The sequence below is a fragment of the Oryzias latipes genome, chromosome 19 (assembly GCF_053564925.1).
Source record: "Oryzias latipes strain Hd-rR chromosome 19, Olatipes_Hd-rR_3.1".
Classification (NCBI taxonomy): domain Eukaryota; kingdom Metazoa; phylum Chordata; class Actinopteri; order Beloniformes; family Adrianichthyidae; genus Oryzias; species Oryzias latipes.
This window is the reverse complement of record NC_136255.1, coordinates 28,532,501-28,549,408: the sequence shown is the minus strand read 5'-3', so window position 1 is coordinate 28,549,408 and position 16,908 is coordinate 28,532,501. Positions and strand designations below refer to the sequence as shown.

The window sequence follows — 16,908 nt, the reverse complement described above, 5'->3', positions numbered from 1 at the left end:
AAGCCACTATATCACAGACTGTACCCAGGTAATACCATTCCCTGCATCTATGGCCTCCCAAAAATCCACAAGGAAGGAATACCACTGAGACCCATTGTCAGCAGTATTGACTCCATCACTTACAACATGGCTAAACACCTGGCTACTATTTTGGCCCCTCTAGTTGGCAACACAGAGAATCATGTTAGGAATTCACAAGATTTTGCAAACAAAGTCAAACATCTTCAGCTGGATTCTGACGAGAAGATGGTGTCTTACGACGTAACTTCCCTCTTCACCTGCACTCCCACCACGGAGGCAGTGATTTCAGTGAGGAAGAGATTACTACAGGAGTCTCAGCTACAAGACAGAACAAATCTGACACCAGACCACATCTGCGAACTGCTGGAAGTGTGCCTCAACTCCACGTATTTCCAATTCAGGGGAAACTTCTACAGGCAGAGACACGGCTGTGCTATGGGCTCTCCAATCTCGCCCATTGTGGCCAATTTGTAAATGGAAGAAGTCGCGAGAAGAGCCCTGGACTCTTTCCCAGGTATTACTCCAAGCCACTGGTTCACTTGGGTCAAGATCAAAATCCAGGAAGTGGAGACTTTCACAGATCATATCAACGCAGTCGACGAGAACATCAAGTTCACCAGGGAAGACACAAAGGACAACACCCTAGCCTTTCTAGACTGTGCAGTGACCATTGGAGAGGACAGACAGCTCCAGGTTGAAGTGTACAGGAAGCCTACTCACATAGATCAGTACCTGTTATTTGACTCAAACCACCCCTTACAGCAATAACTAGGCGTCATCAGGACACTACAACACAGAGCCCAGGAGGTGCCCACAAGCTCTGACGGAAAAGAAGAAAGAAGAGCAACATATCCACCAAGCCCTCCGAACCTGTGGATATCCCAAGTGGGCATTCACCAGATCCCAACATACAGGAAAACAAGACAAGAGGGATCAAGAGCCGAAAGGGAACAGTATTTCCATTCCTTATGTCTCAGGCCTGTCTGAAAAACTAAAAAGGATTTTCAAACAACATAACATCCCATTTCAGCACAAACCAGTTAATACTCTCAGACAAAAACGGGTTCATCCAAAGGACAAAATTCCCAGCTACAAACAGAGTAATGTTGTGTACTCTATCCTCTGCAAAGAGAACTGCAATGAACAGTATATAGGAGAAACCAAACAACCTCTACACAAGCGGCTTTACCAACATCGCAGAGCCAACCCAAGTGGACCTGAGTCTGCAGTGCGTCTCCACCTGAAGGCCACAAACCACTCTTTCCAGGACAGTGAAGTCCGAATTCTAGCCAGAGAGAAAGGATGGTTTGAGCGAGGAGTGAAAGAAGCCATCTTTGTCAAGAAGGATAAACCTTCTCTTAATAAGAATGGTGGTCTCAGGTTTATTCTTCCATCCATCTACGGCAGTGTTCTGAAACCTAAACAAACCAAACCAGTTCCACCTGAGTCGTTAACAGCTGAAAGAGATGACCAGTTTGGGTACGGAGTCACTGGCTCCCCAACCCCCAGCTGAAGACAAAGGACTCTTAACGACCCGAAACCATGTAGGCTAAGTTGACAATACCATCCAGTTTCAGGTCTGACTCCTCCCTCGCATATATACCAGCTCTTAGACCAGCTAATTGACAAAGCCTCTTGGATAAGAGGTGAAACGTCTTCCAACTTTAAAACCAAGTCCAGATGACATCCCCTAAACCTACTACAATGGAACCAACCTGGATGAATGAGAGTCTTCATAGACATATTCTGGATAATAAAACACAAACTGACAGAACCGTGAACAGACTTCATTTGGACTGGAGTTCTGCTGAGAAAGTGGTAAAACGGGAATTTGTAAAGAGCAGATAAACTGCAGTTCCATCAGAACAGACACCGCAGAGGCATTTGGTTCCGTTCCGCTCCAAACCCACGAGACGGCCTGTCCAGCAGCTCAGAGCTAAACCCTCAAAAACGGAGAGGCGCCGCACAAAACAAGGTCAGCCCAAGGTCAGCCGTCTCACCTGAGCCCATCGGGGACAGAGCAGGAGAAAGACAGGAGAGGAGTCAGGGAGGAGGGAGACGCCCTGGAGGAGCCTCCATCCCAGAGCTTTGAGAGGAGGAGCAGTTCTCCTGCAGCGTGTCATGAGGAACATGGCCCACACCTCCATGTTCCAGCAGGGACTGCACACCAGAAACTAAAGCCTGCTTTTGAATTCAAATGATCATTCCTGTCCACCAGTCCATGACAGCGGCGTGTGGAGCCGGAAACAAACCCACCTGGAAGTGCAGTTCTGGATTAGTTCTTTGGTTGGATTTCGTACATCTGGACATAAATGTAAACCTTCAGAAGTCTCAAATAAGAAACTCTCCTTCTGACCAAAAGAAAACGGAAACTTTCATTCTTTTGTTTTTCCCTGATGATGGAAACGTTCATGACTCCATTTATGAATCCAGCCTGTGGCTTTTTCTTTTTAATTCATTTGTTCCTTCAACCTTCAAATTGACTCTGAATCCCATAATATTGTAATAATATTATAATTGATACTTTATGTATCCCACAACGGGGAAATTCTTCTCCCCATTTTGACCCCTCCCCCGGGGGGAGCGGTGAGCTGCAGAATGGCGACACCTGGCTGGGGAGAGCGGGGATCGATCCGCCAACACTTCGGTTGTTGGACGACCGCTCTACCGCCTGGGCTAAACTGCTCACACTGCAGCCTCTTGATTTGTTTAAGCAGCAGATGATCTTGGTTTTCTACCTACAAGGCCCAAAGCGCTTTACATTCACACACACAGTCGCACACACAGTCGCACACACAGTCGCACACACAGTCGCACACACATTCACATTCACACACTGATGGCGGCTCCGCTGCCAAACACAGGTGCCTGCCTACCACCAGAGGCAAGGTGGGGTTCAGTGTTTTGCCCAAGGACGCATCGACTCATGGGCGTGCAAGGGGGGAATCGAACCTGCAATTTTACGATCATGGGTCGACCACCTTACCGCTGCACCACGGTCGCCCTTGGGTTAAAAGCCTCCCACCCACTTCGAGCTGCTCTGAGCTGTAATCATGTGAAGCACCAGAGCGGCGCCGGCCCCGCGGGACCACAAACACGCCACAGCAGCAACCTTTGCACCCGTTCTGCAGCGGAACCAAAGTTCTGCCGGGTTCTTACCAGCAGGGGCATGGCCAGGTCTGCAAAGTAGACAAAAGCTGCTCCCAGAGCAAATCCCACGGCCACCGGCACGAACGCAAACGAGCCGTACTTCCCAGAATCCTCTGCCATGTCGATCGCTGGCGCCAGCAGCGACCAATAGGAGGCCGCCAACATCACCTGGAAAACAGGAGAACAGGAAGGGCAAAACAGAATGAATGAATACGTTATCACAAATGACTAGATCCTAAAAACAAACAGAACCAACATTCCTCAGAATGATTTTAGGAAACTCACTTTCCACAGGTAAATGTACAGAAACGAGCTACGATTCTAGACGTTTTTAAAAAGATGAAATCTGTGAGGAGTCCCAAACAGAAAGCTGCAGATGACGTTTTTCTCTTAGGTTAGACTGAAGAACAAACTTTGTTTCATCCGTTTCTGTCTGACAGGTCTGAGAATTGATCCGATTCAAACACAAAGACAAGAAAGAATCAATTCTTTTAAACGGTAAAGTAAGTGACCCCCAGAAGACCGCTATTACAATCCTCCACCTCTGTTACTGAAGAACCACATGATGCAGTTCCTGAAATGACCACAGGAGGCGCGTTGATGAGGAGGGCTGTTTCCTCGTTGGCAGATGGTAACGCCTTCTTTAGCACCGTCTTACAGCCGTGTCACACAGATGAAAACTGGTCATGCATTATTCGTTCATCACCTACATCATCTGAAGGGATATGTGCGCCGTATACCTGATATAAAGTTATACATCAGTGGTACTCGTGTGAAAAGTCTGGTACACACAAATTTGTGTATGCTTTTCACAAAAATCATGGACAATTGTGTAAGATTTACATGCCAATTGCATATAAACTAAATGCATACATCTAAACTGCATAATTCTCAACAGACCAAAACTTTTGAACTGCTCCAGACCAGTCATCTGAAACTCTTGACGGACATCTGCACACATCCACACATGACGAACGCTAGGAGGACGAATGACGTATATCACGCATGGAGCACGAAAGACTGACATGTCATACGTGTAAAATGCACAAACTGTACGCAGCAGGTGTGTGAGACGGCCTTTAAAGCCTTTCACAGTCCGGTCCACAATCATTCACAGACTGATGGCGGCTGTTGAACGCCGGCGCCTAACTATTACCAGCAGGAGCACCGTGGGGTTCAGTGCCTTGCTCAAGGACACATCGACACATGGGGGCGCAGAGCAAGAACTGAACCTGTGATCCTCCAATCAGAGGTCAACCGCTCTACTTCTGCATCATGGGTGGAGTCAACTAAACTACTTTCTTCCAGCTAAAAAGGGCGTTTTTGAAGGGTTGTTGACCAAAAACGGCCTTCCGTCAGGAACCCTTCTGCCTACAGCTGGGGTCATAGGCAAGGTTATTATAGTTAACGAAAACGAACGAAAAAACTAAAACTAGAACTGAAAAAACATTTTCGTTAACTGAAATAAAAATAAAAACCAGAGTTTTAAATAAAACGAAAACTAACTAAAACTGTTTGTTGTGTGTAGAAAACGAACTGAAACTAAATAATATTAACCCCAAAAAATCCTTAGTTTTCGTCTTTGTTAATACATAAGTCTGTTGGGTTGAAATAAAATCTATTTACTTCACGCTGCTAGTTTTACTGTGTATTTGATCCCTACGGCATCACGTTGTCTGTGACGTCACATGATGTCTGTCAGATACTGCCGGCTAGCGTGGTCATAGACATTTACATGAGCGTGATGGCTGCATTAAAAGTTGGGAGAAAGCGGGAGAGTCCTATTTGGGACTTTTTTAATATAACAGCGTCGAAAACTAAAGTAAGTGCCTTGTAGTCGAAGCAGGAGACAAAATTTGTGGAACGCTCCTCAAAGGGAAAAACCCTACGAAAAGTACATTTAAAAAGCGCACACAACAACGCAAATCAACAGTACCTACAAGCTAGCCTGTCGCCCGCCCTCCCCCGAAAAAGAGGCGAGAGCAGGTAACGTAATGCTGTTATCGGCTGTTGTATTTTAATTTAAGGATGGTTGTCCTTGTGTCCTCTGAATAATAAGTGTTTCAAAATGTATCTTTGATTGATTTTTTATCATACAATACTTATTCTGGTGATTTTGAATCATGCACCTGACAAATATCCTAATTTACAAAAAGGAAAAAACTAAAACTAACACTAAAACTAATAAAAACTAAACTAAAACGAAGCAATTTCAAAAAATAAAAACTAATAAAAACTAGTAAAGCTGCCTCTAAAAACTAATTAAAACTAAATAAATTTAAAAACAAAAATTCAAAACGAAATAAAAACTAAAACTAATAAAAAATCTTAAACTATTATAACCTTGGTCATAGGTCATCGGCCCAGAATATTCATGTCTGTGTTTTTAAACAGGACTCCGTTCACATAAGCCTTTATTCCTCCAAAAGACAGTTATTTAAATAAAAGCCAGAGTATTTGCACTGTCACCCTGTGTGTGTTTGTGTTAACATCCAAAATGCTCCTTTGGTTTAGTTCCCTCAGTTCTAGCTTTTATTTTAACTCTAAATTCAGGAACTGAGTCAAAGGAGTTTTTTTTTAGTTGGGCTGTCAGCCTGACATGAATGCGGAGCACTCCAAAATCCTCGGTGAACCAGCACCTCAACGTGATTTGAGAGCTGGAGCTGTAAGCTGTTTGCGGCTACGACCATTGGTGGGGTTTCCCATGGCAGACAGATCCTGATCAGAACCCACTCAGAAGTAATGAAAATCTTCAACCACATAAAAACTAATTTCAACATTTCACTCATCGTCTTTGTCTGGATTGAAACAACAGAGACACGCTTTAGCCTGAACCCGTGGCTTAGCGGGGACTTAGGGGAACATGGACGGCTCCGGGAATCCATCACGTTGGCGTGCCGACGGCTCCAAATGACAGCCGGATCACAGTGACTTGAAGGTTTTTGCTACCTATCAGGAAGGGTGACAGCAGGTGGAGCAGAGTGCGTAGATGGAGACGGGAGATCAGATCTTACTGAACACCCCTCTGCAAAAAGAGGGAACCCCTTCAGGCTGAGGTGAACTTTTAGAATGAAGGTTGTGGTGCAGAGCTATTACTTTAGGCCTTAAAGGTTAAAGCAATCCTCCTTCAGGAGGAAAATTCACTGTAGTGAAAAAGAAACCGGGTAACAATAATAATAATGGATTGGATTTATCTGCTTTTCCAGCGCTTACAATGTGTCCATTATTCATTCATACTTGGTGATGGTAGAGGCTTGGCTGCCAGTTCGCGCCTACGGTCCCTCTGACCATCACCGGGATCATTCATGCTGGTAGGCAGTAGCGTTAAGGGTCTTGCACCAGGTTAGGTTCCCGCCCATGTGTCAAAGTGTCCTTGGGCAAGACTCTGAACCCCACTTTGCTCCTGGTGGTTTTAGGCTGGTGTTTGTTAGCGGAGCCGCCATCAGGGAGAGAGTGTATTTGTGGGTGAATGGGACTAAAGCGCTTCAGGCCTTCTATGAAGGTAGTAAAGCTATAGAAGAACACGCCATTTCCCATCGTCTTTGTTCCTCATGGAGAACATTTGTCCGTCTCCCCTCAGGTTGTCCTTGTCCACAAAGCTGATGGATATAATGTGGTCTTTTTAGTCATTTCGTCCAGAAGAATAGATGTTTATCTCTGTGGGCTTTAGTCAAAGGTCTCAGATCTTCGTGATCAGCTAGTAGACGTAATCAGAACATGGAAGCTGTGTTTGGGTCCATCAGGAACCGCCTGCTGTCCCAGCATGCACCAGGCTTTCTGCAGGACCTCCGACCGCACCCCCCACAGCTCTTCGCTAACATTTCTGTAGGTGCAGCTGCTTTAAATGACGACGCAGTTTTCATTACAAACCAGTTCTGACGTTTGAATTAGTCAGACGACAACAAAGAAGGCTTGAACGGGTCAAACGTTGGAATGGAAACATTAAAATGTGCTTAGAGGGGAGCATGGAGAGAGGGCTGATGGGTAAGCAGCTGTTACTACGGTGATGGATTCGCTTTCAGGAGCGGTTCAGGAGTGGATCACTGAACAGGGATTTGAACCCTCGGGCTCTCTGCCCACATCATTCCTCATTCCTGTCCCATTTGTATTCCCTCACCTGCAATAATAGGAACACTGACTGATGCAGCGCATTAAGGAAACACTTCCCTAAGCTGGAGCTGTGCCTTAGCGTCCTGCACTGAGAACATCCATCAAACTCTCTTCAAATATTCAGGATCATGAAACTTTAAAAACACAAACCACTGAACGTTTCTGACGACTGTCTTCATCGGAGTCCAACAGAGAATCTGTGGAGGGAGTTGAGGGTCTGTGTTGCCTAGCAACAGCCCCAAAACACCACAGCTCATGAGAAGATCTGTATGAAGACCAAACCGCTGAGGACCTTTGACCTCTGTCACTGAAACCAGGGTTCCAATAAGAAGAACTCAACTGAACCTTGTGTTTCTATGATGAACATCAGACTTCAGTGGATCAGTGACTGACGGACACGTCTTTGTCCATCCAGGTGATGATCAACCGAGCACACGGCGCCGTCATGAAACTCACAGCCGTAGATATTCTAGACGAAAGCTGCCACAGATTCAGCCGTTGACTTCACCTCTTTCTCTCAGGTGACAAGGATTACCTGACAGCAGCCTGTTAATTCTCTCTGATTAGCCCAGCTGGAAGCTGCACATGCTGGACCATGTTTCTGCAGTTCAGCAGACTCCGCCTCCCACTCAGGTGTTCTAGTGTGTCACCTGCAGATGAATGCAGGAAGAACAAACACATGGAACCTTTTTTTTTTTTAAATGCTGACTTTGTTCTTACAAGCGGAACAACCATGCCCCCCAAAGCAGAAGAACCACAACGACCTAGATGTTCCTAGAACCTTTCAGAAAGCAACCAACCAAAAGAGAACTGTTCCAGGAGGCCAAAAAGAAGCAGCAAAAGAGGGAAAAAAGGTCAATTCTTAGCGGACTAAGTTGAGGTCAGAGTTCATGATCCAACAGTCAGGAAGAGACTTTTGGACCAACATGGATCCATGGAGACTTCCCTGCTGAGGAACATCTGGATGATCCACCAAACGTCTGGACTGATGTTCTGACGGGACACATTTGAGGAAGAAATTAGTTCCAAACATCTGGACTCAGACATGGAGGTGGTAGTGTGATGGTGTGGGCCGCTCTCCATAACGGCTCACCGTTGGAAAACCTAGAGCTGGGACTCCTTCCCAGAGACTTGTGTTGTAGAACGTCAGTCGTTTGAACGGAGACGCTGACATTTGAAGCCTCTCAGACTTTGATCCCAAAAGTGGATTCTCAAATTTTATGACTCGTGTTTCTTTACAACTACCCGTATGAAGCCATTGAGACGACTATTATTGTAATATTGGGTTATGGAAATACAATTGGATTGGACTTCCACTTTTGATGTACTTTGAGATGGTCAGGGCAATCCCACAGTACGGACACGCATACAGGCACACGCATGGGATGGCACATGCACCGGCTGTTGGCAAACATGCAGCATGTGTCTCTGCAAACATGCAGACTGATGCGTTCAGAGTCCCTGTGGCGGCGCAGTCAGAGCAGATCGCTGTGGTCCAGCCTCCAACTCATTCAGATGTTCCTGTCAGAACGTTCCAGCCAAAGAAAAGCAGATGTGCATGCTGGGAGATCTGCAGGACTTTATGTAAGCTTGTTGTGACCCTTCACCAAAATGCAGAGACGGCGTGTTCCGACGCCTGAGGTGATAATGTGAGGCTGTTGTCACACGTGTGCGCGAGAGCGGGATTAGGAAAGCCGAGGTGAGGCCGGGCGCCTGACAGCAGGACGACACCTGAACAACAAGGTGGACAGTCAGAGCGTCCCAGCTGCAGAAACCAGGCCTGATTGAGCAGAGGTCGGAGGTCACGGAGGTGCTCCTAAAGACACTTTGGTCCAAGAACTCTGCTGTCCACAAACATTATTCCAGGGGGGGGGGTCTGCATCATCTGCTCTCTGCAGAGAACCTCCCTGAAGGAGAGCAGAGCTGCTGGAATGACCTTCTCCAAGCCGAGGCGGATCTCAGTCAAGCTGATCAGGAAGCAGAACAGAAATGGATGGATTTCCAGATGATCGGGAACGTTTCAGAATACGGCTGAACACTTTTCCAACAGCGTTGAACAATGATAACTTCCTGTAATGGGTGGATAATAATAATAACTAGAGCTGCTCAGATGCGTTTGAAGACGACGTGGAAAAAAGAAAGGATAGAGAAACACAGAACAGCAGATTTCTGCTGGTTTTTGTCTCTCAGGCTGCAGCAGACATTCAAATCTTCTTGCAGACTGATTCTCACACCAGCTGAGGACCCCCCCCCCCATCTGAGCCTGTAATTACCAACAAACCCCCCAGCAGAAAACATCTCAGCAGATCAGAGTCTGGCGTGGATTCGTGGATTTGTTTTGGCATGAGGTGGATTACAGGAGATGAGATGCCGTCCTCAGAGACACGATCCCAGTCTTCTTGGAGGGGGGGGTCCATGTGTCTCTTTTGTTACAAGCTTCTGCGCAAAGTGAAAGCACTAAGCCAGGGGTCGGCAACCCAAAATGTTGAAAGACCCATTTTGGATCAAAAAAACAAAAAACAAATCTGTCTGGAGCCGCAAAATATTAAAAAATATTATTTAAGCCTTATAATGAAGGCAACACATGCAATATGTATCTATATTAGCTATATTAGCCTACTATCAAACTGACTAAGTTGTTACAAATACATAATGAGCATTATTAACGATTAAATGTTTATTTGCCCTGCAGTGCATTCTGGGAGAACGACGCGTCACGTGACTGCTCTGTGGAAGTTTAATTTCATTGTAATATCAATGAATTATGTTTCATTGAAATTAAAGAAAATTAACGAAATGGAATAAAGAAATCCAATTTTTGATGTCATTTTTTTTTTTTTTTTTTTTAAACTTGTCCTGTCCAACAGCTGGGCAGACAGATGAGAGCTGAGGGGCCTCTATTGTTGGACATATTTTATTTTAACAAGAGGGGTTATTCATCTTCAGACAAACCAAAGGTATGTCTGAATAAACCCCTTTTGGAATTGAGGCCAAACTTTATTAATTTCAATCATGTTTGAAAATCTTTGGTGTTGGACCGGACGGAAAAGGAAAGAAGTGAAGAAGAGAGAGGGATGTTAGAGGGGGGGGGGGGGGTAAGACCATGAAGTAGCATAGAGCAGACAGGTTTACTGGTTGTTTATCGTTACGGTACGGTTCAAATGTAGTACAAAAAGGGCGGAGCCTGTTCACACACACTCAAATGTTATCAACACACCTGCTAGCTGCAAAAAATGTTCACATGTCAACATGCACACAAAACAGATAGTGTTCACGAACGCATACCTATGCCTTTAAACCAACTAGTGTGAAATCTTTCATTCATTCAATCATGCAAACTATAAGTGCAAAGGTGAGCTAACACCTGTGCTCAGGTGAGTGTTTATGTTCTTCTAAAATGGATGGTGGAATGTGACAAGAAGGAGGAGGAGCGCCCAGCCACCCCCACACCCAGACCCCCGCTGCAGCGGCAGCCGGAATCCCCCCAACGCCACACGGGAACAGGCAGGGAACAACCGCCCCCCTGGCGACCAAGACCGCCACCCAGGCCAGGGCCAGCAGGACCGCTGCGAGGCCCACAGAGCCAGAGAGCAGGGAGGCACTGAGGGAAAGAGAGCGCCGCCCCAGCCCAGCCAGGAAAGCAGCCCCCCCGCCGCGCCGGGAGAGCCCAACGCAGGGCCCCACCGGAGAAGGACGCCCACAGCCCCAGACGAGCACCCCACCACCACCCAAGAGTTCCGGGCATCCCCCCGCCCCGACCCCAGGTACGACCCAGGACCCCCCAAGGGAGACCCGCTCCGCACTCCAGGCAGCCACCCACACGGCCCACGGTTGGTCCAGGGAGGAGCAAGGCAGGGGCCCGCCGCCCAGGAGGGGGGAACCCTGGGGAAAAAAGGGGGCCCATAAGGGGTCCCCCCAGAGACACGAACACCCCCGGCTCAGATGTAATGTGAACCCCCCCACCGTGCGGAGAGAGCACCGCAGGGCCCAGGAAGCCGGAACCCAGGGGATACGGCCGCCGTCGCCAAGGGGCCCGCACCCCCCACCAGGGAAGGGGTAGGGGACAGATGGGCCCAGGTCCCACCTTCCTTGCAAAATGTGTGTGCGTGTATGTGTGTTTGACAGGGTGTGTGTGTGCATGTGTGTGTGTTAATGTTGGAATGTATATATTGAAGGGGGAGGGGTGTGTGTACTAAGGGGGGTGCAGTTAAAATTGGCGGGTAGGGCACTAAGGGGACATCTCCTGATTATTCACAGTGATGTCCCCTCACCCTCCCCACCAAGGCGCCCTAAATGTCTAAGGTGCGGTTAAAATTAGTGGGTAGGGTGCCAGGAGGACATCTGCTGCTTGCTGGCAGTGATGTCCAAGCACCCCCCCTACCAAGGGCCCTACATGTCTAAGGTGCAAATAAAACCGAAAGAGGGGGGGCCCACTCCATACGGCAACCATAGGAGGGGGGGCACTGCCAAGTAGCTCCCCCCCAAGGCGCATCGCAGGCTAGACCCCCCACCCCCTCACCCTAATATGAGGTTATATGAGGAAGGGGGTAAGTTGGGGACAGCTGGTAGACTGGTGATGTCATTTTTATTTTGATTTGAACACAAAACAACAAAATGAACATGCGTGACGTGACCCACCCCTCTGGGAACTAAACAGAGTGCAATAAAACGCAGCCTGGGTTTATAAAAAAGAAAACAGCAGCCTTTTGAAAAGGTAAAGTATATACAATCAAATGAATTCAGTTAAGTTTGATTTCTGTGCAAATGCCAAGCCAGTCAGTGCAAGCAGCATGATCTCCTCTTCTTCGCTGTACATCAGAATCAGAATCAGAATCTTTTTATTATCATTCTGCAGTGCACAATGAAATTTTTTCCAGCAACTCTCGTCCAACAATATAAAAAGGTAGAATAAAATAAAATAGGAATAAGGAGCTATATAAGGCATAAATACATAAATACTGTACAGTATACTGTACAGACGATATCATCGTCCATCGTGATGGGTGACTGACATCCCGATGGAGAGACCACCATCGTGATGCCACGCCCCCGCCACGTTGCGCGTCGACACCATAAACCGCGGTTACATGTACAAAATATCCTGATGGGATCAATGGTCGGATTAGAATTCCAGCGTGTACATGGGCCCAGAAAAATGTTTTCAGAATATAATATCGTTCACTAAGGTCACAATTTCGGTCGGAATAAATCATTCGCACATGCGCAGTATTCGCACATGCGCAGTTTGAAAACCGGAAGGGGATACAACTTCCGCCGAGCGGCTTTTTTTCCAAACTTTATTGAATGTAACAATTCAATACAAAACATTGTTAAACAGCGCCGAGCGGCTATATACATTGACATGTCAGCTCGGTAAAATACGAGATGATCTTCTAAACGTGCTTTTAATAATGTTACGGTTATTATGAAACACCTGTTCGCTCATCATTTGAATTTTAATCCGTGTGGTCAGTGCTTTTTCTGGACGAAGCCAGGATTAGCAGTATGCTAACACGGGCTAACAACATTAGCTTTGGGTGGTGCTGCATCCTGTGAATAACATCAGCCTTTATTTAGTCGGGACACGACTGGAAACACAAATCCACGTGATTGTTTGAATGTTTTCTAAGGATTGAGCGACATTTCTGCTTTGAAGCTCAAACCGCTGTGTGTGCTGACGATCCGAGCTGTGCTCAGACACACGTTTAGACCCGGTTCTGAGTTCGGTTGCTCGTACCCCTAGAGCTGCGGGACGGATCGCAGTCTTAAATCTCCCACACATACGGCTCATGTAACAAAGCCCCCCCCCCCCCCCCCCCCCCCCCCCCTCCCCTCAAACACAAAGCTGTAAGTCCGCGCTCCGCCGGTCCACTTCATTAGTGAAGTGCGGGAGCGGACCACTTCTTTTCTATCTTGCTTGTTACTTTTTCTGTTAAAGTCACTTCCCTCAGTTTATACTGGATCATCGCGGATTAACCATTAGTTGGGAAATAAAATGAAAAAGGCAAAATAACGAATAGCAGTTATATAAGAACGAAAAATGCAAAAATACCCCCCGACGATGTCATCGTCCATCCCGATGGTTGACAGCAAACATCGTCAACGGCCAATTTAGGGGACATCGCCCAACCCTAGAATGGATATTGCACATACAGCATGAATATTGCATACATAGTTTAGAATACAGTCAGAGCATTGTCAGCTGTGTGCTGACAGGGGTTAGTGGGTTATGTTAAGTCTGGGGGGAGGGGGCGGTTTCGTTGACCCAGTTGTGTGATGTGGGGGGGGTGGGGGGTGGATGGACCTCACTGCTCTTGGGAAGAAGCTGTTCCTCAGTCTGTTTGTGTGAGTTCTGATGCTCCTGTATCTCTTCCCAGAGGGAAGAGGTACAAACAGGTTATGTCCTGGGTGGGTGGGGTCTGCCGCTATAAGACCAGCCTTCCGTTGGACCCGGCTGTCGTACACTGAGTTGAGTTGTGGGAGGGGTCCTCCCACAATCTCCTGTGCGGTTTTCACCACCCGGGCCAAGTCCTTCCTGTCTTGAGCGGTGCAGCTCCCGTACCACACCGTAGCACTCAGACAGAGGATGCTCTCTATGGTTGCCTTGTAGAAGTTCCCCAGAAGTTGTGATGAAAGTCCAGTCCTTTTAAGCTTCCTGAGAAAGAAGAGTCTCTGCTGAGCCTTCTTCACCAGGTGGGATGTGTGCAGCGACCAGGTGAGGTCAGATGTGATGTGGATCCCCAGGAACTTGATGTGGTCCACCTGCTCCACCTCCTCCCCGTTAATGAGGAGGGGGGGGTGTGCCACCTTTCTAGTCCTTCTAAAATCCACAACGATCTCTTTGGTCTTGGAGGTGTTCAGGATGAGGTTGTTGTCAGCACACCATCCTGTCAGGTGCTGAACTTCCTCTCTGTAGTGGGTCTCATCATTGTTGGATATGAGACCCACTACGGTGGTGTCGTCGGCGAACTTTAAAACCATGTTTGTGGAATGAATAGCGGAGCAGTCGTGGGTGAACAGAGTGAAGAGGGCGGGGCTGAGGACACACCCCTGTGGTGTTCCTGTGCTCAGGATCAGAGTGGATGATGTTGAGTCCCCGATTCTCACCACTTGGGGCCTGTTGGTGAGAAAGTCTTTGATCCAAAGGCACAGGGAGGCAGGCAGACCCAGGTTGTGGAGCTTCAGTGTCAGCTTGTCCGGGATCACCGTGTTGAAGGCTGAACTGAAGTCCACAAATAACATCCTGACATAGGTGTCAGGATGCTCCAGGTGGGTTCAGGGTTAGCATGCTGGGCTAGTGAGACTGCGTCCTCTGTCGATCGGTTCTCCCTGTAAGCGAACTGATGGCTGTCCAGAGTAGCAGGGATGATGTCCTTGATGTGGTTCAGGATGATCCTCTCAAAGCACTTCATGATCACCGGTGTCAGAGCGACCGGCCGGTAATCATTGAGGCACGAGACAGATGACTTTTTTGGCACCGGCACGATGATGGAGGACTTGAGGCCCACGGGAACTGAGGTGGGCTGCAGGGACCAATTGCAGATTTCCAGGAAAACTCCAGCCAGTTGATGTGCGCACAGCTTCAGAACCCGACCTGACACCTTATCTGGTCCTGCGGCTTTGCTGGTGTCGATCCTCCTCAGAGTGGAGCTCACCTGATGTAGCTGCAGGACGAGAGGCTGGGACTGTTCCTCCAGCTGTAATAGAGGACCAGAGTCCCTGCTGCTGCCGGGCGTCTCGAAGCGTGCAAAGAAGTTGTTTAGAGTGTCAGGCAGGGTGGGGTCGTGAGTGGTCTGCTGCATGCTGCTCCTGTGGTCTGTGATGGTTCTGATGCCTCTCCACATCTCCCGCGGGTTGTTATTAGCTAAGTGCTGTTCCACCCGTTGTCTGTGTCTGCGCTTGGCCTGGTTGATGCCCCTCCTCAGCTCTGTCCGGGCTCTGCTGTAGGCCAGCCTGTCACCTGACCTGTAGGCTGCATCCCGAGCTTTGAGCAAAACATATACATAATAATAATAATAATAATAATAATAATAATACATTTTATTTTAAAGCGCCTTTCAAAACACCCAAGGTCACTGTATAAAGTTAGAGGTAAAACACAATAAAATCACAACATGTTAAAAACAATAAATAAATTGGATTCATTAGTAAAATCAGCTGACAGAGAATGAGAAATTGTGTTCCGGAAATGCGAGCAAAAACAGATAAGTTTTGAGTCTGGATTTAAAGATCATAAAGGAGTCAGTGTTACGGAGGTCTGGGGGGAGAGAGTTCCAGAGTTGGGGAGCAGAGCGACTGAAGGCACGGCCCCCCATGGTGACCATACGGGCCGGAGGGACAGAGAGCTGAAGGGAGGAAGAAGACCGAAGAGAGCGAGAGGGAGTGTTAACATGGAGGAGATTAGAGAGATAGGAGGGAGCCAGGCTATGGAGGGCTTTGAAAGTGGAGAGAAGGAGCTTGAAGTGAATCCTAAAGGCTACTGGAAGCCAGTGCAGCTGCTGGAGAACGGGAGTGACGTGATGGAAGGAGGGGGTTCTGGTGATGATGCAGCAGCAGAACTCTGGACCAACTGAAGCTTATTTAGAGTTTTCTTGGAGAGACCAGAGAGAAGTGCATTGTGGTAGTCGATGCGAGAAGTGACCAGACTATGAACTAAAATGGAGGCGGAGTGGACGGTGAGGGAGGGGCGGAGTCGATTAATATTGCGTATACGAAAGTAGGCTGACCGAGTAATGCTATTGATGTGGGATTGAAATGATAATGTACTATCAAGGATGACACCCAGAACCTTTACTTGAGGGGATCTCAAGTAATCTCTGCAAAGACAGTCAGCTGGAATGACATTCCAAATGCTTCAAGCATTTGCGGCGCCTGCAGACTTTCATTCAGCTCCTTTAGGTGTTTGTCAGTCATATCCACCAAACGTGCAGCTTTTCCAGCCACTCAGGATCTTCCAGTTGCGTGTAGTTCAGGTCTTTTCAGGAATGTTTTCACGTGTTCTAAACAGACAACAAAGTGACGCAAAGCGTCCCCCCTGGACAGTCATCTGACTGTGTTGTGTACCAGGAGATCAGAATATTCACTTTCAACTTCATCAAGCAATGCACGGAACTGACGGAGGTTCATTTCCATCAGCCACCTGCCTAGCGGTTCGCCGCCCTGCTGGTAGAAACGTGTGTCGCAGGCTATGACCCAAATCTTCGTTGACAGAAATGTTGAAATTTAATCTTTATTCTACACATTCTGACAACATTGGAAAACGTTGAGGATGTTAGTGTCTTGTTTTTCCTCCTACAGAAACCATATTAAAACATTAAATATATTTCTCTCCCTCGTCTTTTTACATATTTGAAAATGCTCCTGGGAGCCACTAGGGCGGCGCTAAAGAGCCGCATGCGGCTCCTGAGCCGCGGGTTGCCGACCGCCGTACTAAACCATATCCATGTTCTCAGCTTTTCTGTGTTTATTCTGTCAGAGTTCTGTTATTTAATCTGGTTAAGAGGTTATTGCTGACCAGCACCCCCACACCCCCACCCTACACCCCCACCCCACATCAAAGCAAACAGAATCAACTACTCACCCCAGCAGCAAATCCTAAACTTCCATCCAAAATACGTTTCTGAAAAG

General features: G+C 47.5%; 1 protein-coding gene across 6 annotated transcripts in view; it reads right to left on the bottom strand.

Moving 5' to 3' along the window:
- slc39a11 (solute carrier family 39, member 11) overlaps positions 1-16,908 on the bottom strand; it is a 71,500-nt gene that overhangs the window by 53,563 nt on the left and 1,029 nt on the right. For 4 of the 6 annotated variants that reach the window (XM_078938042.1, XM_078938045.1, XM_078938040.1 and 1 more), the window contains exons 3-4: positions 16,862-16,900; positions 3,181-3,339 (exon numbers count right to left, since the gene is read on the bottom strand). In XM_078938042.1, the coding sequence (XP_078794168.1) occupies positions 3,181-3,339; positions 16,862-16,900 (198 nt within the window). Of the gene's footprint in view, positions 1-3,180; positions 3,340-11,847; positions 15,266-16,861; positions 16,901-16,908 lie in introns of those variants that run through there. The other 2 variants (XM_078938043.1, XM_078938044.1) reach the window with 2 other exon arrangements.